Source organism: Hypanus sabinus, chromosome 22, assembly GCF_030144855.1.
Source record: "Hypanus sabinus isolate sHypSab1 chromosome 22, sHypSab1.hap1, whole genome shotgun sequence".
NCBI lineage: Eukaryota > Metazoa > Chordata > Chondrichthyes > Myliobatiformes > Dasyatidae > Hypanus > Hypanus sabinus.
This window is the reverse complement of record NC_082727.1, coordinates 50,043,008-50,069,752: the sequence shown is the minus strand read 5'-3', so window position 1 is coordinate 50,069,752 and position 26,745 is coordinate 50,043,008. Positions and strand designations below refer to the sequence as shown.

The 26,745-nt window shown below is 37.3% G+C and overlaps 2 protein-coding genes across 3 annotated transcripts in view; one reads left to right on the top strand and one right to left on the bottom strand.

The window, feature by feature from the left end:
• Window positions 1–26,745, top strand: part of dock1 (dedicator of cytokinesis 1) — a 549,009-nt gene that overhangs the window by 230,454 nt on the left and 291,810 nt on the right. The window lies entirely within an intron of this gene.
• Window positions 9,272–26,745, bottom strand: part of LOC132379598 (inhibitory synaptic factor 2A) — a 38,768-nt gene continuing 21,294 nt past the window's right edge. The window contains exons 3-4 of the mRNA XM_059947702.1: window positions 26,345–26,416; window positions 9,272–10,401 (exon numbers count right to left, since the gene is read on the bottom strand). Coding sequence (XP_059803685.1) covers window positions 10,212–10,401; window positions 26,345–26,416 — 262 coding nt within the window. The 3' untranslated portion in view covers window positions 9,272–10,211. The remainder of the gene's footprint in view (window positions 10,402–26,344; window positions 26,417–26,745) is intronic.

The window sequence follows — 26,745 nt, the reverse complement described above, 5'->3', positions numbered from 1 at the left end:
AATGAAAACAGGTGTGTACAAAGCGGATCCAAATTAATTTCAAATATAAAACACAAAATAATTGATTGTTTCGGTATTCACCCCCTTCAAGTCAGTATTTAGTAAATGCACCTTTGGCAGCAGTAACAGCCTTCACTTTGCGTTGATAGGTCTCTATCAGCGTTGCACATCTGGACACAGTAATTTTTCCACATTTTTCTTTATTAAGATGGCTCAAGCTCTGTCAGATTGCATGGGGATCATGAATGAACAACCCTTTTGAAGTGCAGCCACAAATTCTCAATTGGACTTGGTCACTCCTGGACATTAACTTTGTTTGTAAGCCATTCCTGTATAATTTTGGCTTTATGCTTGGGGTCATTTTCTTGGAGAATCCTGGTTTTCAGCCAGGATTTCCCTCTATTTTGCTGCATTCATTTTATCCTCTACCTTCACAAGCCTTCCAGAACCTTCTGCAGGGCATCATCTTCACAGCATGATGCAGCTCCTATCAGGCTTCACGGTAGGGATGGTATGTTTTTGATGATGTGCCGTGTTCAGTCTGATGGCCAAAAAGCTCAATTTTGTTTTCATTAGACCATGAAATGTTCTTTCAGCTGACTTCAGAGTCTCCCACGTGCCTTCTGGCAAACTCTAGCTGATATTTCATGTGAGTTTTTTTTTATCCATGGCTTTCTCCTTGCCACTCTGTGACTGGTGAAGCAGCCGGGCAACAGTTTTTGAGGACAGCCTACTCTAGGCAGATTTACAGCTGTGCCATATTCCTTCCATTTTTTGGTGATTGAAATGTACTCCAAAGGATATTCAGTGACTTGCAAATTTTCTTGTATCCATCTCCTGACTTGAGCTTTTCAATAACTTTTTGTGAAGTTGCTTGGAATGTTATTTTGTCTTCATGGTGTTGTTTTTGCCAGGATACTGACTCACCAGCAGTTGGATCTTCCAGATACAGGTTAACAGTGACTAATTGAACATGCCTTTGAACACTTCCACCAGTTGGTTGGCACAGGTTTTCAGGTACACCTTCAGTGCTTAACACCTTGCGAGGGTTCACCATGTTGAATGATGCTCTGATGTTGGCTTCTGAGACAAAGATCACAGGGTCACAGGTGCCTCTGATTCGTACATGTGTCATTTTATTCTCCTTTACAAAGTGTGCATAAACAGCATTGAGCTCATTGGGAGTGATGAATCGCAGCCATTAATGAAGTTAAGTTTCACTTTGTAGGAAGTATTAGCCTGCAACTCCTGCCATTGCTGATGTACATCAAATTCTGTTTCTAACCTCAATCGGAGTTTTTTTTTGCTTTTCAAATACCTGAACTTCTTGTGTAACTGTATTATCGATCTTGAATGCCACAGGTCAAGCCCTCAGCAGACTACGAATCTCTTGGTTCATTCACAGCTTTTCATTTGTGAATGTTCCAATGGTTCCTATATGCAATGCCTTTGGGATGGAGGAAAGAGACTGGTACTGGAGGGAGGCAGTTTTAGAACTACTCTGCAGCCTTTTGTGGGGATAAAGTGTAAATAGAAAAGATTTTAAAAAATGCGATAATTTTTAAAAATTCAACCTATAGTTTTAGATGTAAATGCTTTTGTTCCTCTCATTCTCTCCAATTGCCTCCATCCTCACTAAATTCCAAAGTATCTAAATGTTTGATTCTGACCTCTTGAACTTATCTGGTCTTAATTAAATCAGACACTTAGGCAGTGAGCTCTGACATTTCTTTCTGAATCCTGTTTATTATATTGGATACATTCCTGAAAACTTCCACCTACCCTAATATCTCAATCTGTAATTGATGAAGTATTCTGTATGATATTTGTGAAATATCTCGGGATGTTCCACTAGATTAAAGGTGTACTCTAAGTATAACTTGTGATTGCCACCCCAGGTGCATTTCGTTCCAGCTTTCAACCTATTTGGAAAGCAGTGGGAAAAATAGAGGCTTATCCATACAGAAGTTGTTGTACAGTGATTTGTTGGTTGTGGAAAATTAGCTCTGATGTTTGGCCCTGGAAGCTGAATCCATGGCAGAACTTGATTAAAAATGAGAAAACTACTTGTTTCTTCCTGTCCATTAATAAACATAGCACAACTGCACCACATAATCTCAGACTCAGTCTTGACCATTTAAATCTATGTGGATTTTGCACATTTTCTTGTGAACATGTGAGTTTCTACATGTGTCTGGGTTTCTTCTCACATTCCCAAAAATGTGGTGGTTGGTAGCTTAATTGACTACTCTAAATAACCCTTTGCCTAGATGGTTGGTGATAGTCAACTCAGAGGGGAGTTAATAGGTTACAGGAACATTAGTATGTGAATGGGATTGATGGGATTCTTCTGAGAGATAGCATAATCTTCATAAGTTGGATGGCCTTCTGTGAAACAGAAATTTGTAACAGATAATTCATTAGAAATTCTTTGAGGAAATCTCTGCAGAGAGTAGACACATTGCATTTGGACTTCCAGAAGGTGTTTTAAAGAAAGGTGCTTTACAGAATGAGAATCCATTGTCTTGGAGATAATGAGGCTGGAAAAAGGGCAGGAAAGGGGGCATTGAGGAAGTCAGATCACCCATGATTCTACTGAATGAAGACTAAGCTAAAATGACTGAAGGCCAATTTCTGTTCTCACCATTTATGATAGACTCGTAGTCTGATGAAGCAACCTGTGAATCTAGATAAATGAAGTCAAGGCAAATAGGACAACCAAATATTAAAACAGGAATGGTTCTAATAATTGGTTCAAAATGTAGTGTACGACTGGTTGATTAAAATCTCTGCTGTTGGTGACTGCTCGAAATTACTGTCATAATCTGATAAACTCTTAGAAATAACCTTTTATTGTAATAAGGTCATTACCGATATTCTGTACTTTCAGTTAGAGGAATAATACAAGGGATATAAAATTTCCCAATTATTCCATTTATTTTCAATTCTCCATTCTCTCAATCCCACCCAAACACATTTTTCTGACTAGTAGGCCATCTTCTGGTCATGAATGTTAAGCTGGGAATGTTGTGTTTTAACAGTTTTAATTATTCTATCACAGCAATATAATTTAGAGATTATGTTAAAAACTTTTTTTAATGTTGAGACATAAACTCTCTAGTTAGGAAAAAATCAATAATAAGATGAAAATGCTGAATAATTTTGTATTTTTATGTAAGATATGACTCTGGGGCATACTGAAATCTGTAATCTTTAGATAGGCTATCTGGTAGGGTTTTCCTGATCTGTGAGCACACCAATGATGAAAACAAAGAATATTTTAAAACCTTAAAATATAAAACTTATTTTCTCAAGGCAACATCTCTCTCTCTGGTAAGCTCTCTTGTTCTGAAGATCTATTGAGTGAATTCATCTACCACATAATCATTTAAAATATTAAAGAAATCCAGTATAAGATTGCATCTTCAGACTGTTTAATTATCTTTTTCTTGGCATTAAACTATTACTTTTAAAGGGGCATTTATTTATTAAATGGGGGGTATAGTGGTATAATAGATAGTGCTGCCATTTCACTGGTCCAGAGAGCCAGAATTAATCCTGATATCAGGTACTGTCAGAAAAAGAATTCCAGGATGTATATTGTACACGTTTCTCTGACATTAAAAGTACCTTTGAAGCCTTTGAGCCATTGTTTATGTGCTGTTTGCCCTTCATGATTGTGTGGCTTTTTTGTGGTGCCTGCTCATTTCAATGATTTCATTTTACAGACAGGGCTAACCAACCTGTTGACTGGACCTTTTGAAGAGAAAGTATACAGTGGCTGAAGCAGATGTTGGCAGTCTTGCAGGAACATAGTCTTTCTTGATGCATGACTCAGTATTGGGGGTGAGAATAGACACCATTCATTTCAGAATGCACTAGATGCCTTGATTGAGGAATTGCAAAGTGGAGGTCTTGTATTCCTAAGGTGGGAAGGAAACCTCTAGAAACACACTAGAAGGACATTAAGAACAAATAGTTACAACAGTCTGTTGTAGTATTATCATTAAAAGCACCTGGATCTTTACAACTGCATAGAATCACTGAGCTTGCATGATTGACAATCAGTATCTTCAAATGCAATATTATACAAACTGCATCATTAACCACAGATGATACTGTATAGTATTCCCTTATCAGTCAAATCAACAGCCAACGGATCGTATCAATACTCCTACTCATACTGTGCCCAGTCATGAGTATAGAAGAACATTTACTCCATCGAAAGGAGAAGAACACTTTAACAACATCTGCATGATGAATGATGCTGGACTCTGGGATGTGTACCCAAGATAGGGCGGAAATACTTGCAACAGGTTTAAGCTACAAAGTGCAAAGTAGTTGGCCTCCTCCTAATGCCACCCCCCTGCCCCACCGCTCCCCTTCATCTGTCGTTAAGTCACTTGCAACTTATTCACTTACTTATGTTCAAACTTTTAAAATGATGGGATAATTCCCTTCAAGTCTCCATTATAACCTTGGTTAAAGCATATATTTAAGAAATTTCCTGAGTAGGATTATTGCAGCCATCCTGAACTTGGCTGGATTCATGCCTTATGAGAAGGAAGGTTTAAGTCTATCATCTCATTTCTGGGCATCACTTTGGGAATCATTCAGTCATAGGTCCAGTGTAATTCTCAGGTGCTTTATCAGTGACCTTCCCTTGTCAGAAGGCCAGAAGTTTATCTGTTTAAAGTCTTGTAGGATTCAGTTGCTTTTGCAGCTTCTTAGATGCAGAAAACATTTGGCATTCATTAATGGTTGTTGAGTAGCATTCACATTGCAGAAACATAAGCAGTGGTCATCTTCAATATGCAAGTCACCCACTTTCTCATAATTTAACTGGACTACACACAGGAATGCTGTAATTGCAAGAGCAAATGATTAGACTTTCCACCTTGTGGTTGGGTGAGGAATGTAACAGAATGATCTGAATATGTGCAAACCCATTGATACCCGAATAGCTTGATAGCATCTGACAAAGCAGCCTATGTGATTGGCACTGAGTCCAGCATCCTGAACATTCACTTAATGGACTGCCACTATGTTGCAGTGCATAGCACCTGGAAAAAAATGCATTGCAGTAATACACTAATGTTGCTTTAACAACAGAATTTGTGAACTCTATCTCCTAGAAGTTCATGGGTAGTGGATGTATGACAAAAAATGCAATCAAGTTTCACTTTCAGCTGCATACTGTGCATATTTGAAAAAATTGTTGTTTCCCCTTTGTTATCAGGGCAAAAAATATGAAGTCCTTCTATGATAACTTTGTGGAAGTATTTTCATGACCTGATATATGATGGTTCAAATAAAGAGCTCATCTGTGTTCTTCAGAGTAATTAGGAATGAACAAATAATGGAACTTTGCCAAAAACACCAGCAACTGTAACTTGGACCTAATGTATACATTGTACTTCTGGCAAGCATTGTATTTATATCACTGAGCTTGAATACACTGCTAGCTATTATGACAACCAGTTCATATAAGTAATTTCATGCACCTGTATCCTCTTGACTATAAACAATAGAGGTTGTTTTTAGTCAATTCTACCCTAATTCCCATTGAAAAGAAATGGCACACTTTCATTAGAATAGCTAATGAAAGTTTGATAATATCAGGACTGAATCAGCTGGTGCTATAATCTGTCCTTGTTTCACTGTATTTTTCCCTTGTCAGATATTATTGCTTGATTTCCAGACAGTGTGGGGGTAAACATTCCCCCACTTCCTATATCATAATCCCCCTAATTCATATTTCATTTTGGATATCCAAGAGTTACAACTTGTCAAGGTTACAGGATGGTCAACAGGAGTAATGCTGAAAGCACTATTATTTGATTTCACATTCACTACTGGCACCTCACTTATCAGCACTGCATGCATCTCTTGAGAATATGGCCAAAGGTGAAATCAGTAAATCTCCAGAGATTAGTTTCAAGTAATGATATATCTGCCAGTTATTGAGGAAAAGGTATATTGTGAACTCATAATGGTGAAATGTTACCTTAAGGCTCTGCTCAGGAGAACTTGGAGTGCAGAATTCAAAGAAGCAGTGTACTGACTAAAGTGCATACATGTGTGCAGAAAAAAGCTTTGTATATTGGTAGTTCTGTAAGAAAGTTTGCTTTTGAGCTAATCACAGACTTTGCACAGAGTTTTGTGTGGAATGAGTCCATCTTTTCCATAGTGATAGTGGCTTATTTCTGTAGACTTAACCATTCTGCCATGGAATCTCTTGCTTGGAACAAGTAAAAGTAATTTACATTCAGGGGAGCTTTGGTTGCTGTGGATAACAAAGTACTAAAACATGTTTAATGGCAATCCAGCAATTTCCTCTATAACAGATTATTAGGTTTGCTGGTGTGATGGCTTGAGAAAAAGCAATAGCAATTTGGATAACATTTATTTTTGCACTATATTGCTGTGTAGTTGACTGTCTACTACCCAGCCTAGATCACTACTGCCCTGATGTTTTTCACTTCAGAGTTGGTTAAAGTAATTTAAGGCCATTTGAATCATAACTGCAGGTTGGCAGTCTTCCTCAATGATGCTATGGCCATCAGGGATGCATGTAATACATAGGTGCTCCTTCTTTTGTCTTATGCATGCAATGTGGCATGATTTCAAGATATTTTATTTGGAGAATTTGTTGGTTGGTGGTTGGATTTGCTCAAAGGTCAGTTGCAGAGAAAAGGTAAGATTTGGGATAGATGGTGTATAGTTGTAGTTCCTGGTACTTGAATGAGTTTATCCTAGATGGCTTAGGCAGAAAGGAGTTTCTCTAGTTTCTTTTTTCAGCTTTTCATTCAACCTCTTTTACCTCACTACTTGTTTGGGGCAACAAGAACTCTTGTCTTCTCCCCACTCCCTCACCAGTCTTTATTGTATGTAAAAGAGAATTGGAAATTTTGAGAATCATTCTTTAGTCCTTCGGAGCATCCAGAGATGGGAAGCTATATTTTGGCATATTAGTGATACAACTTTGAACCCAAAGTCATGAACCATGTTCTCACTGGCGCTTTAGTTTGTTCACTGGTAGAGTAAAAACATCATGACTGTTTTGAGAATTTGAGATATAGCTGTGTATACTTGCACATCAGCCAGATGAAGTGGAATCCTTTTGAGTTTTGGTGGAGCTGATGTGGAGCATTTGCAAATAATGTGTGCATGGTCAATGCTACTCTGCTTCATTTAAACCAAGATAAAGCTATGCATTTTCCCTATCTGCTAGGCTCTGGGAGGAGAATGAAATGTAATTGACACATTTGGATTCAACATTGCTGGTGCCATTATTGATTGAAAACAATAGAATATTATGAATATCTTAATTTACATCATTTAGGAAATCAGATGTATTAAAATTGATTTCTAAATTCATTTTGCTAATTCATCAATGTTGTCCTTGTGATATGTGGTTACATTGTACGTGTGGCTGTGTTGAGACGTCTATTTCATTGAGTATGTTTGTCCTTTAATTCCTTCCTGAGGTTCAGATAGGAAGGAGAGTTGTCAGAACACTCTAGATTGAAATGGTGTTTCTAGAATTCTTTTAGCTTGTACGTTCACCCTCTTTTAGCAGTTTGATTTGATCTGGAAGCCCTCAGCCCAGTCGTTAGTCATGCTATATTCCAAAGGGAAAACCATCCAATCCATTCAGAAGCAACTTTGAAAACAAGAAAAAAGTAACTTGCGCTTGCTACTGATATTTACAGTTGACTTAAGCCAACAACCAATTTGTAAAGGTGTGGATGATCCCATTAAGTAGTGCTGCTGAATTGAAGCTTGGCTGTGAGGCTAAGGAGCAGCAGTGATTGGTGTATTGATCATCAAAGAAATTGGTATTGGTCTTAAGGCAATGTTTCATGGATTGATGTAATCAAATTTAAGTACTATGTACTTCTGGGAAGCACTCACTACAAGTGCAGTTCATTGTCCTCCACAATATGGCATTTGGTAGATTATCACAGGGCACTTCCATCATAGTAAATATTATGGAGTTCTGTGCACACTTGTAGTATTCACCGGAACATACGTTTTAGTTCCTCACCAATCGTTGAACAGGAAATATATTTTCAATGGCTGATTTTTAATTTTTCATGCGAACTCTGTCATGCTAGGGTTTTGTGCTTTCACAGACACTCTACAGCTATTTTACACCTTGCAGTCTTATTTTTCTAATTTTGAATATTTTAGTATCTTCCTTTTTTCCTTGTCTGAGAGAGGAAAAGTCAGCCTGTATTCCAAATTCTTGGGATACAACACAAAAAAGATAAAGATTGGTTATGTTTCAAGTGTCCTTTTTAATAGAAGAATGCAATTAGGCAGTTTTGTACTTAGAAAGGTTGAATAAAAATGTTGAGATGTTGGATTTTCTTGTATAATAGCATATAAGAATTTCGTAACCTTTTTTAGATCAATACCTTCAACTGTGCAACAATGTGATAACTCATCTTCCAATGGGGTTTTTGTGAAATTTGTAAATAACTATTACATTATCTTAAAATGTAGTCAGTAACAAATTTAGAAAATTAAAATTGAAAATCGGTAATTTTATATTGAAATTTGAAGCACACTAATATTTGGATCTTGCCCATAAACATACAGCTCAAATACTTGATTTACTTCAGTTTACAAATTTGACTTTAAAAATAATAATTAATGGAATTTTAAAAAGAATATTAGGAGCGACATGATAGTGTAGCGGTTAGCGTGATACTATTGCAGTGCTAGTGGCCTGCATTTGTATGTTCTCCCTTTGACTATTTGGGTTTCCTTTGGTGCTCTGGTTTCCTTCTGCATTCCAAAGATGTACAGGTTACTAGGTTAATTGGTCACATGAGTTTAATTGGGCAGCTCAGGTGTGTTGGGATGGAAAGGCCTGTTACTATGCTGCATCTCTAAATAAAAAAATAGAATTAAGCTGCTTTTTTATAGTAGCAAAAAACCTTTCTTAAAATATTATTGTTTTAAGATTTGCTTAAATTGGATTTACTGATTAAAACAATATTGAAGCTTATGTAAAATTAATGGCATTTATTATGATTTACAAAGATGTTAAAATAATTTCATAAGATTGCACTAAATATGAAAGTTCTATTCATCGTGTTTACAGTTAAACTGCTTCATATTCATATATGTTGCTTTACAAATATACACTTGTTACATTAATATTTAACTTCAAATGCTTCTTCCAGCTTGTTAAACAAAATGAAACATTTTTGTAGTGCAAAATACTTATGTGAAAACTTGTGTTTACATATAACAAAAGACACTTCATATTTTCTAATAATCTGTGACATTTAGTAGTTATAATAAAGAGGAAAGAAATCCATATCCTATACACTGAATTTTTATGCAGCTTGTAAAGCCATTATCGTGTTTGCTAATAGTTTATCCCTCACCTTGCTTTTCGATAAGTGCATTTATTTATGGCTGATATTTTCATTCAATCAAAATTTTGGTTACTGTTGAATGAAGATATTCTTCATGACGAAGAAATATATCCTGTGCCAGAGTTATCAACTGGAAATGCTTAAAGATGTAACATTACTTATACATAAGAGAACACTTAATACTTTTTACAAGGAGAATACATAATAGCAAATTTGGAAAAAGTTATGCCTTATTAATGTTGGGTGCGATTCTTTATAAGCAGATTTATTAAGTTATCTTTTGGTATGTAAAGCTTTATAAGGAACATTGTTGATGCTTGCCTGGACACTCCTATTTAAAGATCTGTGCTTTTCCTCCCAAAGCTGCAAAGTGCTTGAAAATGTTAATTTTATACCTTCAAGATTTATGAATGAAACATAAATGTGAAATCCCTGTAAAAGTAAACTTTTCTCTAATTCTTTGCAGCATTATTTAATGGAAAAAGGTATTCTAGAATATGATATGGCAGATGAACATCAACAGGCCAAACCATATCATTTAAAGGATTAATAATAATTATTTAATAGATTGGAATTGTTAACTTTGCTGTCTGTCCATGAACTATCAATTAAAAAAATACTTTGTTTCTCTATTATCCATGGCATTAGATCTAAAATCTTGAATATTGCATGACTTGAATTAAATGCTGCCTTGAATTGACTGATTTTAAATTTCAGGTAATTTTTGAAACAATTTTTGAATCAGTTTTGAAACAAGTCAAAAAGGGTTCACTTCATATGAATGGAGTTAACATTTATAAATTTTAATGGATTTATTTAAAGAAACCACAGTTTCCATTTCCCATGCTTTTTTGATTCAGTCTTGCTAGGTTTTTGCTTTTGATAGGCAGATGAACAAAATTCTTGTGAATAAGGCAGGGTTGAAACCTGAGTTTCTTCAGTCGAATGTAGTTTTCTCATAATGGGCTGAAACTTGTCCTCTTGTTGTTTGAAATCCAGTTCAACACTAGGAAATAATAAATGTAATTTTAATCAATTAACTGGTGGTTACATCATATTTATTGTATATTCTAATGAGACATTGTATCCATAATAATTGTAAATTTCGCTTACACAAATTCATTGAAGATTTGTAACAAAGTTAAATTCTTGCTGGCGTTAGAAATGAAGTTTCCTTTTCAATTTATTTAGACCATAAGCTGATAAGATATAAGAGCAGAAGTAGGCCATTCGGCCCATCAAGTCTGCTCCACCAGTCAACATGGGCTAATCCAAATCTTCTAGTCATACCCACTCCCTGCCTTCTCCCCATTCCCTTTGATGCCCTGGCTAATCAAGAAGCTTTCTATCTCTGCCTTAAATACACCCAATAACTTGGCCTCCAAAGCTGCTCGTGGCAACAAATTCCACAGATTTACCATCCTCTGATTAAAGTAATTTCTCCTCATCTCTATTCTAAATGGACGTCCTTCAATCCTGAAGTCGTGCCCTCTTCTGAATTCCCCTACCATGGGAAATAACTTTGCCATATCTAATCTGTTCAGGCCTTTTTTCATTCAGAATGTTTCTGCAAGATTCTCCCCTCATTCCCCTGTACTCCAGGGAATCCAGCCCAAGAGCTGCCAGATGTTCCTTATACAGTAACCCTTTCATTCCTGTAATCACTCTCGTGAATCTTCTCTGAACCCTCACCAATGTCAGTTTAGCCATTTGAAAATAAGGAGCCCAAAACTGCACACAATACTCCGTGTGGTCTCACAAGAGCCTTATGGAGCCTCAACATCACATCCCTGGTCTTATATTCTATACCTCTAGAAATGAATGCCAACATTGCATTTGGCTTTTCATCACGGACTCAACCTGTAGGTCCCACACTGACCCCTGTGGAACTCCACTGGTAACTGGCAGCCAGGCAGAACATGATCCCTTTATTCTCACTTTCTGTTAGGTTGAGTCCGTGGTGAAAAGCCAAATGCAATGTCTTGAAAGATCATTGTTAATGCCTCCACAATCTCTCTAGCTACTTCCTTCAGAACCCAAGGGTGCATTCCATCAGGTCCAGGAGATTTATCCACCCTCAAACCATTAAGCTTCCTGAACACCTTCTCAGTCATAATTTTCACTGCACATACTTAAGTTCCCTGAAACTCTTGAATGTCCGGTATACTGCAGATGTCTTCCACTGTGAAGACTGTTGCAAAGTATGCATTCAGTTCCTCTGCTACCTCTGTGTCTCTCATTAAAATATCTCCAGCGTCATTTTGTATTGGTCGTAACCTCGACTCTCTTTTACCCGTTATATACTTAAAAAAGTTTTTAGTATCTTCTTTGATATTAGTCACCAGCTTCCTTTCATAATTCATCTTTTCCTTCCTAGTGACCTTCTTAGTTTCTTCTGCAAGTTTTTATAAGCTTCACAATCCTCTATCTTCCCACTGGCTTTGGCTTCATTACATACCCTCTCTTTTGCTTTTACTTTGGCTCTGACTTCACTGGAACATTTCTGGGATATTTTTAATACTGTGCTTTTACTCACTTCAAGAAGTATGCTTGATATAATTAGGGAAATGTAATTTTGATCAACAGTATTAATGTAAAACTTGTAATGAATGCTGGACTCCATTTAAAAAGGTTGGAAATGCTTGTCATTTTATTCACATTATTGATCTCTGAAGTTTCAACACTTGTCTTAACCCATCTAAGCCATAGTGAATTAAACACGTGATAAAAATAAGTAGGAGATGCCAAGGCCATGAGATGATTGATCTGTATTACCGTACTGCAGATTAGTGGCTGATTGGATTTACTTACTTGGTTTCACTTGCAATCCAGTAATGTATTCATTTTATCCATGAATATACTGAACGATTCAGTATTTGTAGCACTCTGGAGTAGATAATTCAAATGGTTTACTTCTCTAAGAGATGTAACTCTTCCTCATCACAGAAACAGCTGATACCCGTTTACTGAGGCAATGCTCTCGGTTCTACACTTCCACATCAAGAAAAATATACACACAGTATCTATTCCCTCAGTTCCCTTCAGAATGTTGAGAGACTCATTACATCTCGTTGTCATGAGCTCTGGAGAATATAGGCCAAATTTTATTTTATCTTAACATGCACAAAAGCTGGATGAACTCAGCAGGTCGGGCAACATCCGTTGAAATGAGCAGTCAACGGATGCTGCCCGACCTGCTGAGTTCATCCAGCTTTTGTGCATGTTGATTGGACCACAGCGTCTGCAGTGTACTTTGTGTTTATTTTATCTTCCGATGTCATGAACCAAACTGAAGTCTTGCCAGAACCCTCTGTTCTTGTGTTAAAGTGTGCAATATTTGCATTTAGTGTAAAATACCCTGCTTTTCTATTTTCCCTACTTGAATATAACTTACCATTTTACCTGAAAGTGCTTTCACTAACCATCTTTTTATCCACATATATTGAAATATACCCTTTTCCTCTCTATACACTTTATATTATCCTACTTACTTTCTCATCTATTTTATATCATCAAACACAATTCACTTGGTCTCATTACCTAGGTTAGAAATAACTGAGGGTACCTCACTAGCTACACATGCAAATTGTTTTCTGCTTGTAGCTAATCCTGTATCAGTGCAAAGTAATTATTCTCAAATTCAGCAGCCTTTGTGATGCAAATTTTGTGAAAACCTAATGATGCCATTTGAAAATGCAATTACAGTATCTACTGATTGTCATTTATATACTGTATGCAGCTCATTGCATCCTTCAAAATTCAAATATATTTGAAACTATTTCTCTTTGATAAAGTCATGTTGAGTTAACTGGATCAGGTTTTTTTTCAAATGGTCTATTATTTTCAACGGTTAACAGATGTTCAGATGACATCTGTTCTCGAATGTTGTTTTTCAGTTTGCTGGGATCTCTGCAGAACTTTAAAAAAATGGACAATGACAATCAATTCTTCACTCTCTCTGCAGTCACCTCTTTGAATTTTAGAATGCAGATCCAGAGATTTCTTCCCCTCTTTAGCTCATTAGCTGATTTTGTACTTTCTTAACTGATAGTAATTGTGTTCGGTTCCTTATTTTATTGTGTTCTATGGTTACTTAATTTCTTGACATTTTTTATCTTTCTGTATAGTGAGAAACACAAACTATGTTTTTAATGTCACTGCTACTTCCTTGTTCCTCAGTATTAAATATTTTGTAATTCTAAACAACCAGTGTTTACTTTTGATTGTAGTTTTCTATAAGCCTTTGTAGATTTTGCAACCTAATTACTGTATTTAATATGTTTTCATATTTTCTCCTTTAGATATGCTTAGATTAGTTAAAATCTTCTAGTGCTTATGCCCAATGCTGTACTTTGCTACTTTTTCTTCCCTCTTTATACAGGTTATCTCCCTCTCAATTTTTAGTCCTGATGCAGGGATTGACCCAAACATTGATCGTTCCTTTCCCCCAATAGATGCTTCTTGACTTGCTGGATTTCTCCATCAGTTTGTTGCTTCAGATTGAAGCACTTGCAGTCTCTTGTGTCTGAGCAATTTGATTTACCTATCCTATGTAATTTAAAGACTGACTCCCCAGAGATTATTGCATTATTTTTGTTTCATGTTTAGCTTATATTATGGGGCTAGAGTTACTACTGCCAGTGTGTTCTTTGCTCTTGTTTATTTCTTCTCTGCACCCAAAGTACTGCTGGTTTCTCGATCTTTGGAGTTCAGATCCTTACTTAATGCTCTGTTAATAGCATTTATTACCAGAAATGTTCTCCTTTTCTGTTTGCCCTTCTACCAGATTGTCATCACTTCATCCTTTACCTTTCATTGTCACGTGGACTTAATAGCGGGACTCCAAACTCAACTATACTGGGATTGTCATCACTTTCTTAAGGGAATTTGTGATGTGTTTAAAAATTGTTTGTGTAGAATGCAACCACTTTTCCCCTGGTGAAGGATCTCAAGAACAATGGACAAAATCTTCAAATTATCTGCAGACCTTGATGTATGAAATTATAAGAAATACATAATTGATCAAAAAGGTATAATGATGTTCCAGAGCTGTATAGAAGGTAAATGCACCACAATGCATGTTTTAAGCAATGAAAGTCAGTGCAGCCTCTAGATTCAAAACTACTTATGGGTACAGCCACCTTGATTGGAACAATGAGAAGAGGGCACGTCCTGTGTGACGGGTGTCCTTAATAACAGATGCCATCTTTTTTTGAGACTTTGCATTTTCAAGGTGTCCTCGATGCTGGGAGACTAATGCCCAGATTGAAGCTGTCAGAGTTTACATCTTACTGCTGTCTTTTCTGATCCTGTGCAGTTATCTCTCCAAATGAGATTGTGTTGCAACCTGTTAAAATGCTCTCCATGATACATCTGTAGAAAAGGTTAGACTATATCTATGGGAGTGAAAACAGAACTAATGTTCTAGGTTGAAGACCCTTCTTCAGGAAGGTGTAGGACTTCCTTCCCAGTTTTGAATTAGGATCTTTGACTTGAAATATTAATTTTCGATCTCTTCCCAAGAGGTGGCCTGCTTCTGAATATTTACAGCATTTTATGAATTTATATTAAGTGATAGTCATTTGATAATTTCTGGTTAAAGTTAAACATACAATAACTACATTTGATTTTGTGCACTTAACTTGAAGTTAGGTATTTAGTTGTTTTTTCTGTAGCTCTCAGTGCTTAAAAGTGTTTAGCTGAGATCTAGGAAGAAAGGTTCATGGGGTCATAATATGTAGACAAGCCAACTACAGGAATGCCCATACTAGATCTGATACTTGGTAATGAACTTGGTCAGATGACAGATCTCTCAGTGGGTGAGCATATGGAGCAGTGACCACAACTTTCTGACCTCTAGCACAACCTTAGAAAGGGATGGGACAGACAATATGGGAAAGTATTCAATGGGGAGAAGGCAAATTATGTTGCTATTATTCAGGAACTTGAGAGCATAAATTGAGAACAGATGTACTTGGAAATGCGCAAGGGAAATGTTGAGATTGTGTAGGGAGAACTTGTCTGGTGTTATGGGTAGTTGTGCCTTATTGGGGCTGGTAGGGTGAAGAAACCATGGTTGACAAAAGATGTGAAACATCTTGTCAAGAGGAAGAAACAAGCATATTTAAGGTTTAGGAAGCTTGGATCATTCTGAGCTCGAGAGAGTTGCAAGGTAGCCAGGAAGAATTTTAAGAAGGGGCTTATGAGAACTGGAAGGGGATATGAGAAGGGCTTATTGAATAAAATGAAGGAAACCCCAAGGTACATGAATGGACAGGTGACTAGAATGAGGGTAGGTCCAGTTTGAGATAAAAGAAGAAATGTGTTCCTAGAGCTGGATGAAGTAGGGGACCTTATTAATGAATACTTTGCTTCAGTATGCAGCTGTCAGAGGAACCTTTACAAATGTGAGAATAGCATAAAACAGGCTGATATGCTGAAATATGTTGATGTTAAGAAAGAGGACCTGTAAGATTTTTGAAAACCATTATGATATTTAAATCCACAGGGCTGGATGGGAAATACTTTAGGTTACTAGGGGAATTGAGGTAAGATTGGGATTGGCAATGATCTTTGTATTCTCATTGGCCACAGAATGTAATACTAGAAGATTGGAGGGTGGTATATGTTTTTCTTTGTTCAGGAAAGTTAATCATGATAATCCTGGGAATTATAGACTAGCGGGTTTTCCGTGGTGGGCAAACTATTAGAGGATTTTTACTGATAGGATTTGCAATTATTTGGAGAAGCCAAATAGTCAGAATTGAGATAGTCAGCATGTTTTTGTGAGTTCCAGGCTGTGTGATTGAATTCTTTGAAGAAGTGTCAAAACAAGCTGATGAAGGTTCAGCCGTGGATATGGATTTTAGTAAGGTGTTTGACAAGGTTCCTCTTTAAGAAAGTCAGGAAGAATAGGATCAAGCAAAACTGATGGCATAGATTCAGAATTATCTTGCCCATAAAAAGGCAGGGCCTGTTTGTAGATGGAGCAGGTTCTGTCTGGAGAATGATGACCAATGGTGTTCTGAGAGATTTGTTCTGGGACCCCTGTTCTTTGTGACCTTTATAAATTACTAGGATGAAGAAATGAAAGGGTTGGTTAGTAAGTTTGCAGATGACACAAGGTTGATGGTTTTGTGGATAGTGTAGAAGGTTGTTGTTACAATAGCATATAGATAGGATTCAGCTTTGGGTTGAGAAGTGGCAGATAGCATTTAATTCGAGAAAATGTGAGTGATACACTTTGGAAAGTTGAACATGAAGGCAGGGTATGGGGTTAATGGCAGAATTCTTGGTAGTGTGCAGCACCTGGGATCTTGGGATACATGTCCATAGATCCCTCAAAGTTGCTCTGCAGTTTGAAAGGGTGGTTAAGAAGATATATAGTGAATTGGCCTTCATTAATTGGGGGCTTGAGTTCAAGGTAATATTGCAGCTCTATAAAACATGTTAGATCACTCTTGGAATATTATGTTCAGTTGTTCTGAGGAAGTATATGGAAGCTGTAGAGAAGTTGCAGTGGAGATTTATCGGAGTGCTCCCTGAATTAGAGACCATGTTGAATGAACTAAGGCTTTACTATTTCAAGTGAAGGAAGATGAGACTTGGTAGCTGTACGGTTTATAAGCTAAATGGCATAGATAGAATGGTCAACTAGAGACTTTTTTCCCCAGGGCAGTGGATAATAAGATGGGGCATATTTTTAATGGTGATTTGGTGGGAAGTAAAGGGGTTGCCAGATGTAGGCTTTTTTTTTACAGTGTGGTGGGCGTGTGGAATGTGCTGTCAGGGGTGATGGTAGAGGCAGATACATTAGAGACATTTAAGAGACTCTTAGCCTTCCATTTTTCTTGCATCCATGTGCCTGTGTGAAGATTGATCTCGAGTAGGTTAGAAGGTTGGCACAACATCGTGAGCTGAAGGACCTGTACTGTGCTGTACTGTTTTATGTTCTAATAGTGAACAGTGTGACATCAAAATTTCCTGGGTTGTATGCTTCATGATCCCTTAGAAAGGCATGATAAATAAGAATTTATTAACTTTTCCTCTATTAAAATCCTCTAAATCTGTCATTGCAGAAGTTATGATTCTGTGTATTTCTTGGAAGTTTTGAACCTGTAAAACCCAAGGAATTTACAGAATCAAAATATTGAAGATACTAGACTAAACAAAATAATGGAACTCTCAGAGTTCAGCCAGTGTCTGTGTAAAGTAAAACATGATTAATATTGTTGGCCATTGAACTTTTGTTGGAATTTTCAATATAGTGAATAATAGACCTTGACAAATTCATGATTCAGTGCACCATATTACCACTTTTGGGTTTTGGTTCACACAGTAGCATTATTTAAAAATATATTTAAGTTAATTTGCATCTAGCTGGAAACTGTCATAAAGTTTTAGTTTGGCTGTGATTTCTTGACTAGCTGTTTTCCATAAAGTTATTATTATTGTTTTGTAATTTCAAGGTTGCCTTGTATGTTATCAATATGTTATAGAAATATATGTATTCAAGTTCACATTTTCTATTGACATAATGTCTTTCAAGTTGAACCATTTTAGGTATTAAGATGCCTTTGTAATGCTCTGAAATGGAGACCATCTTCTTGTTAGACTGCAACTGGTTACAGTTGAATGGAAATAACTGATTCCATTATTCATAGGTCATTTTAATAAATCACAGCTGTGGAGAAAGAAAGACATGAATAGCAATGTCTCTGACACTGCAATGTTTACAGGATTATAATGAGATACTGTATGTATGAATGTAATGTAGTTCACAACTTGGTATACTTTGGAAAAATTATCAACTCTTTCGTCTTCTACTTGGATCAAGCAAATAATACATTTTGACATAAGTATCTCACACAAACTGCTGGACTATTTTTATTTTCATTCTTTCTAAAGTGTGAAAGCATTAGGTGAAGTTTTGGTTTAAATAAGATGGGATCCATTTATAGGTTTTAATACTTGGTGCTTCTGTTTATAAAGACCCAAGTCCAAACTGACTTATTAATCTCTCTACCACTTTTCAAGATTCATGCATAGATGTCCCAGGTTTCTCTATTCTTGAATTTACCCCTTCAATAATATTGCCTGTGCATATACTTCCTATTGAAAACCATTGTTATCAGTTTTACACCCGCCAAGTCTGTGGAGTACCTTGAAGTCTAATATATCCTCGTATACTACTACCCTTTCAAGTTCTTTTGTCACCTTCACATTTAAAAACTCAAATGTTCTTCATATATATATAAGTATTGAAGAAGTGAACACTGAATATATCATTCTCTGGTAGGGGATAAAATACACCAGAATGCAATTTTTGACCCTTAGTTGAAGTTGTTAAAAAAACTTTTTTTGTACCAAGGGTTTTGATCTTGCTAACAAGGACAATGCATGATTTTTATCAAACTTTGAGCTTTATGAGATCATATATGTGATGTTAATTACTATTCCTCATTAACTTATTTGTTATTACATCAATTTTAAAATTGTTTAAATATTATTCACCCTGAAATGCCTGCACTGACTGCTAATAGTGTTGACCTGATTTCTTCTCAATGTGCTCAACGTTGCTTTATAAATATTTAAATGTTTACTTTTGATGAAAGCTTTGTGCATGTGTGCATTGATTTTTCCTCTTAAAATGGCATCTGAATTTTCAGTTTGGATCACAAAATGTGGCTAGTAATCTCATCTATTTGTTATAACAAAAGGACACTTTTACATTGCATAAGTAATTTAGTAAAAAATCCATATTAATTATCAAAACCAAATTTAACACAGGTTTCAGAAGATGTTGTGACAGGTAGCCAACAGATTTGTCTTAGAAACAAGGTTTGTCAGAGAAACATTTGTTTCTAAAGTATCTTAAAGTAGGTGACAGAGATAATATAAAGAGACTTGAAGAAAGAATTCTTCAAGAATACTGAGGAAGGAATGACCTGTACAAAATCCTTCACTTACACCTGCACTTGAGAGAAACCTATATCCGTATGGGCAGGTTTGCTAGAGCTGTTGCGGAGGGTTTTATTAGCAGGGGTATGGGAACTGGAGTGATCAGGCTGAGGATGGGAAAGCTGCAAAACAAGTAGATGCAATGTGTAGTGAGACTGAAAATGGACCCGTGAATGACAAGTCAAAATTGCAATCAGTGGAATGAGTTAAAGTGTAACATAAGGGCAAAATTGAAAAGGGTGATGAATACAGGACTGGAGATGTTATATTTGAATGCTTGTAGTATCTGGGATAAGGTAGATGATCTTGTAATGCAGTCACAGGTATGACATTTTTGGGCATCATTGAATCATGGCTGAAAGAAGATTATATTTGAGAGTTTAACATCCAAGGGTACACATTGTATTGAAGGGATGGGTTGGTAGGCAGAAGGGTTGGTGTGGTTCTCTTGGTTAAAAAATGAAATCAGATTCTTCAGAAGAGATGACAAAGCATCAGAAGATGTAGAATTCTTGTGGGTATAGTTAAGAAACTGCAAGGCTCTGATCGGAGTTATGTACAGGCCTTTGAACAGAGGCTAGGATGTTCGGTACGAATTTCAATGGGATGTTAAAAGAGTAGTGTTACAATAGTGATGGGGATTTTAATGTCAGGTAGATTAGGAAAATCAGGTTATTGCTTTATCTCAAGAGAGGAAATTTGTAGAATGCCTACGAGATGGCTTTTTAAGACTAGGTTTTGGTTGAACCCACTAGGGGAATGGAATTTCTAGTTTGTTGTTGTCTAATGGACCATGTTTGATTTGGGAGATTAAGATAATGAAATCATTAGGCGGCAGTCATCATAAAATGATAGAATTCACCCTGCTTGTTTGAGAGCGAGAGGATAAAGTTAGATATATCAGTATTGGAGTGGAATAAAGGAAATTACAGAGTCAAGAGAGAGGAGCTGACCAAAGTTAATTGGAAGGGGGCACTAGCAAGGATGACAGTAGAACAGCAATGACCAGAATTTCTGTGGGCAATTTGAAAGACACAGGATTGATGCATCCCAAAGATGAAGTATTCTACTGGGAGGGTAATGCATCCGTAGCTGACAAGGTAGGTCAAAAACAGCATAAAAACAAACGTGAGGGCAGAAAATATAACAAAAAATCAGATTCTGATTCTGAAATTAGTGCAAAGTTGGAGCATTGGGAACCTTTCAAACTTCACCAGAAGGCAACTAAAAATGCAATAAGGAGAGATAAGATGAAATGTGAAGGTAAGCTAGCCAACGTTTTTTCTCAGATATATGAAGAGCAAAAGAGAAGTGAGAATCAATATTGGACTGCTATTAAATGACGGTGAAGAGGTAGTAAAGGGGGCCAAAGAGGTAGTGAAGGGCAGATGAATTTGTATTTTGCATCAGTCTTTACTGTGGAAGACACTGGTAATATGCCAGAAATTTGAGATAGGCAGAGGTGCGTGTAGTTGCTATTACTAAGGAGAAGGTGCTTGGGAAGCTGAAAGGTCTGAAGGTAAATAAGTCACCTGGGCCAGATGAAATACGCCACAGGGTTCTGAAAGGGAGCTGAAGAGATTGCGGGGGCATTAATAATGATCTTTCAAGAATCACTAGATTCTGGAATGGTTCCAGAGGAGTGGAAAATTGAAAATGTCACTCCACTTTTTAAGAAAGGAGAGAGACGGATGACAGGAAATTATAGGCCATTTAATCTCACTGCAGTGGTTGGGAATATTTTGGACTCCATTATTAACCATGAGATTTTGGAGTACTTGGAAGCACATGATAAAGCAGACTAAAGTCGACATGGTTTCCTTAAGGGGTAATTTTGCCTGCCAAATCTGTTGGAATCCTTTGAGATGAAAAAACAGGCAGGATATACAAAGGAGAGTTAGTTTATATATACTTGGATTTTCAGAAGGCTTTTGGCAAGATGCCACAAATGAGACTGCTTAACAAGATGAGAGTCTGTGGCATTACAGGAAAGATACTAGCATTCATTGAAGTTTGTCTTACTGGCAGGAGACAAAGTGTGGGAATAAGGGATGCATATTCTGATTGTTTGCCAGTGACTAGTGATGTTTTGCAGGGATGAGTATCGTGACTGCTTTTCACATTATATGTCAAATGACTTGGATGAGCGAATCACTGGCCTTGTGGCCAGGTTTGCAGACAATATGATGTTAGGTTGAGGGGCAGGTAGTGTTGAGGAGGCAGAGAATCTACAGAAGGACTTGGACAGATTGGGAGAATAAGCAACGAAGTCGCAGATGGAGTATGGTGTAAGGAGGTTTATGGTCGTGCACTATGGTAAAAGGAATAAAGGCGTAGTGGAGTGAAAATTCAAAAAACAGGATTTGGGAGTCCTTGTATAGGATTCTTTAAAGGTTAACTTGCAGATTGAGTTGGTGGTAAGGAAGGCAAATGCAATGTTAGTGTTCATTTCAAGAGGGCTAAAATATAAGAACAAGGATACAATGCTGAAGCTGTATAAGGTATTGGTCAGACTTCACTTGCAATATAGTGAGCAGTTTTGGGCCCCATATGTAAGAAAAGATGCGCTGGTATTAGAGAGGGTCCAGAGAAAGTTTCACGAGAATGCAAGGGTTAATAACGACCATTTGATTGCTCTTGGCCTGTATTTGCTGGAGCTTAGAAGAGTGGTCGGGGGAGGGGGAGAATCTCATTGAAAGCTATCAAATACTGATTAGCCTACATACGAGTGGATGTGAAGAGGACTTCTGCTTTAGTGGGTGAGTCTATGATCAGAGGCCTCAGCCTCAGATAGAGAGACATGCATTTATAACTGAGATGCGGAGAATTTTCTTTTGGCAGAGGGTGTTGAGTCTGTGGAATTCACTGCCATGGACAACTGTGGAGCCTAAGGCATTGAGTATACTTAGAGTGAGGTTGATACGATCATGATTAGGCAAAGTGTCAAAGGTTAGCGGAGAAGGCGGGAGAATGAGGTTGAGAAGAGTTACCAATCAGCCATGATGGAATGGAGAACTGGTTCAATGGGCTGAATGGCCTTGTTTGTTCCTATTACTTATGGTCTTATTGTCTTAATTTAACAGTCATTGTGAAAATTGCAGGAAAACCAAAATCATGTTTTTCTCCACCATTTGTCACTAGCTTTTCAGAGTAGAAAGTTATTTGTTGTTAGGTAAATAAATAATTTAGATGATGGAATAGATGCCTCTGTTGCCAAGTTTGCAGATGATATGAAGATTGGTGGAGGGGCAGGTAGAGTTGAGGAAATAGGTAGGATATAGAAGGACTTAGACAGATTAGGAGAATGGGGAAGAAAGTGGCAAATGAAATACAATGTTGGAAAGTACATAGTCGTGCACTTCTGTAGTAGAAATAAAATGTGCAGACTATTTTCTAAACAGGGAGAAAATTCAGGAATCTGAGATGCAGAGGAATTTGGGGGTCCTTGTACAGAACAAGAGGGTTATCATATGAGGAACATTTGTTCGTTCTGGGTCTCTACTTGCTGGAATGCATAAGGATGGGGAGAGGGAATCTGACTGAAACCTTTCGAATGTTGAAAGGCCTAGACAGAGTAGATGTGGAAAGGATGTTTCCCCTGGTGGGAGAGGATAGGACAAGAGGACACAGCCTCAGGGTGGAGCGGCACCCTTTCTAAGCAGAGAGATGGAGAAATTTCTTTAGCCAAAGGGTGATGAATTTGTTGCCACAGGCAGCTGTGGAAGCTAGGTCGTTGGGTGTATTTAAGGCAGAAATTAATAGGTTATTGATTGGACATGGCATCAAAGGTTACGGGGAGAAGGCCAGGAACTGGGGTTGAGAAGGAGATTAAAAAAATAATCAGTCATGATTGCATAGTGCAGCAGACTCGATGGGCCAGATCGCCTCATTCTGCTCCTATGTCTTATGGTCTCTATTTTATGTCAGTTGGTTTTATTCTGATTTCTAGCTCAAATCATTGTGGGTTGAAGAAACTTGAGGTTTATACAGGCAGTCCCCGGGTTACGTACAAGTTCCGTTCCTGAGTCCGTCTTTAAGTCGGATTTGTAGGTAAGTCGGAACAAGTACATCTGGTATTATTTAGCATCGGTTAGTCAAACGTTTCTCTAAGTATTTAGTATATATTTTACCTTGCTATGCATATAAAACACTTAAGAAATGTATGTATTCCAATAATTAAACCACTGCATTGCTTAGTAATAATCATAGCTTTCATCGGGGCAGGGCTTTTCACATGCTTCATTATTCTCACTTTATCCATTATCCTTTAAAATTGTTCTGATGGTTGACCGACTGTAGCCTAACGCTTGTCTAATGACTGATGCTGTTTCACCTCTTTCCAAGTGCTTTAGTATTTCCACTTTATTTTCAATCGCGATCGCTTCCCGTCAATGGAACAGAAACACTGCGGGCGTCAGGTCCCGGGCTCTGCCGGCTCCTGAGGTCCGCCAAGTCCTAACAACCACCGCACTGAGACAGGCTGAATAGGACAAGTGGGGGCTGTGCTGGGTTTGGGTATTTGATCATCCACAATATTCCGTGTGGGAATTTAAACTGGAGGTGGCAGTGTTTTTTTTACGAGGTTGAGTTGCGAGCTTGATATCAACCTGGCACAGATAGTACGGGAGTCACTGGATCGACATCAACTCGGAACAGGAGCGGTCATCACTGGATCGAACTTGGAAACCTCCGTTCTCCAACCCAGCACTGATCTCATTGTGCCATCAGCCGACCGGAACGGGGGTGGGGGGTGGCGTCAGGGAGAATCTTACTAAGAAAATTTTAAGCCAAATACAAAGTTAAACACTCAACACAATGTCAACGGCAATGAGATAAAATGGCGGAGGGCGTCGGGATCCGATTTAAAATGGCGGACAGCGTTCTCCTTCCTCGGCTCGTAAGTACGAGTTGTCCGTAAGTTGGATGTTCGTAACTCGGGGACTACCTGTACTAAAGTTCAATATGGAGTGTTATCAACTATGGCTTCTTGGGGTATAAAGCTGAGGCACTCTACTCATCAAGATTGAGCTAAAATCATATACACTAGAATGATTTTCAAGAGCAGGGAGTTATTCCTGGTCTATTGGCTAATTTTAATATTAATGAAATTATTGAAATAGATGATCTAGACATTATCAGTTTGTTGTTTCTGAGAGAGAGTTTTATATAACTTGGCTGCTACATTTCTTCTGTTACAACAAAAAGTACTTGATTGACAATTGACCACTTTGAGATAGAAAATGCATTATATAAATGCAAATGTTACATTCCTTCTCTGTGCAATAAAATTGAGCATTTTTAAATGTGCCAGACATGGTGTGCTTGCCAAAGGATGACAATTAATCTTAGTATTACATCCATATTGCTCTCCTGCCTGATCTGAATGACAGTAAGCACTTTGTTGACAGTTTATAACATAAGATAACCTCGGGCTTTATTTACAAGTATGAAAATTAGACAAGCACAAGTGGAATGAAAATGAGATTGCTGGGATTCATGAAGTGTTAAATTAAGGTAGTTGGAGGCTATTTCATGTTCTTCAATGTACCATGATGTAATTCAGTGTGATGTCCATTGTTTTGTTTCTATGTGGATGTGGAGGTATTTCTGGCCATTGTAGAATGGCAGAAATGCAGAATTCATTAATATTTGTTACCGGGAGCATGGCCTAGCCATATGAATGGAGCTTCCATTTGGAATATGTATCAACTCTTCATTAACTGATGCTGCGACCCATTAACACATTCCAATATGAGTGAGACAATCAGGGGCTTACAGCAGATTCTTATCATCCCTTATCTTTTCAAAAATAATTATCTACTACTGGTTTGTAGTTATATTGCTGGACTCATTCCAGGGCTTCTGACTTGGAGACACAAGTTAGAGTTCTATGAAGATAGCAGGAGAGTTAAAATAAAAAGCCAGTTTTAATCATGAAATTATTCAATTGTTTTAAAAACTCATCTTGTTCATCAGTGTCTTTCATGTCTTTACCCCTTATGACCCTTTTGTGACCCCCAGGCTCTTAACTGCCCTCAGTTGAGGGAGAAGTAAGAAAGAACAATAAATGTTACTCTACCCAGTGATGCAAGATCTTGTGAATGAATAAATAAAATAAATTGCAAGTGAGTCTGGTCATTTGCGCCCATAATATATGTGGCAGCCAAATGATGCTGAACTTGTTCCTGAAAACAGCAGTCTGATACAACTCCATCATCTGTTTTTGAATTTTATTGAAATTTTTCTTAACACCTGCAATTGATTTTTATATATATATATAGTGGTTCATTGCAAGTAAGGATCCACAGAATAATAATACATTTGAGCCAATTTGCCCTAAAGAGACGTCTTCAATATTCTTTCTGCTAAGTTCTCCAAATCCACAAGCGGGATGAACAAGCTATTGTCAATATCATATCCAGATTGAAATTCACGGATTCATTTAGGAAGCCACATATTATTTGCTTGTACGACACCAGACTCCCAGATAGTATTCCAAGCTCTGTTCATTAAAAGATTACTAGGCGGATAGAGGAAAAGGTTTTAAAGAAGTGTAAGATCTCCACAAATTTAAGCTTATAGAATGGCATTGAGAATCCCAAATCTATTAGTCAGGAGCACATGAATGGTAGAAGGAGTACACCATCATCCAAACTACCACCCTCCTGCCTGATCAACCACCTCTTGTCCCACCTCTGGCAGAATCTATGGGTTCCACGTTGGCTTCATCAGCCATCTCAGAACCCGCAGAACTGGAGTCGAAGCAAGTCATCTCAATGCCAAGAGATTGCTTAGGAAGGAGAAGAATATCACAAATTATTCTCTTCATGCACAAATCATACTGTACTTTTAAACATGGTGTGAAGTGCATATAGTCAAAGACATTCAAAGAATGATTGGAAATAAAATTTTGTTACAGATAAGTAATGTTTAAAACTTATGTTCTTGATAGTTATATAGAATTTTTTTTCTTTTGTTTGCAAGCTTACCTATAAATGATGCATGCACTGTTCCGACAAGTGTCACAGTTTGCAGTGTCCTGTCCTGTCCTGTAGGAGAGACTGTAAAGATAAAATTGAGCATTGTACTTTAAAGCTGTATTTAATTTGTTTCCAGAGAAATGCTACAAAATAATTAGGGAGAAAAGGTTTTGATTTCCGGATGATAAACAAAAATCTGATATTAAATTTAATTCTTTTATCTAGCTTAGTTTATAAGACTATGAGTTGAGAATCCTTTTGATTAATGAGGTAGACATAGATTCAAATCAGCCATGGCTGTTGGGACTGTTAAATTCAGTGATTTAACTTGCATTAAATAAAAATATATTAGTAAGAAGAATGGCTGAAATAGAATCAAGAGTTGCTTCTTGGAAGCTTAAACCTGTTCT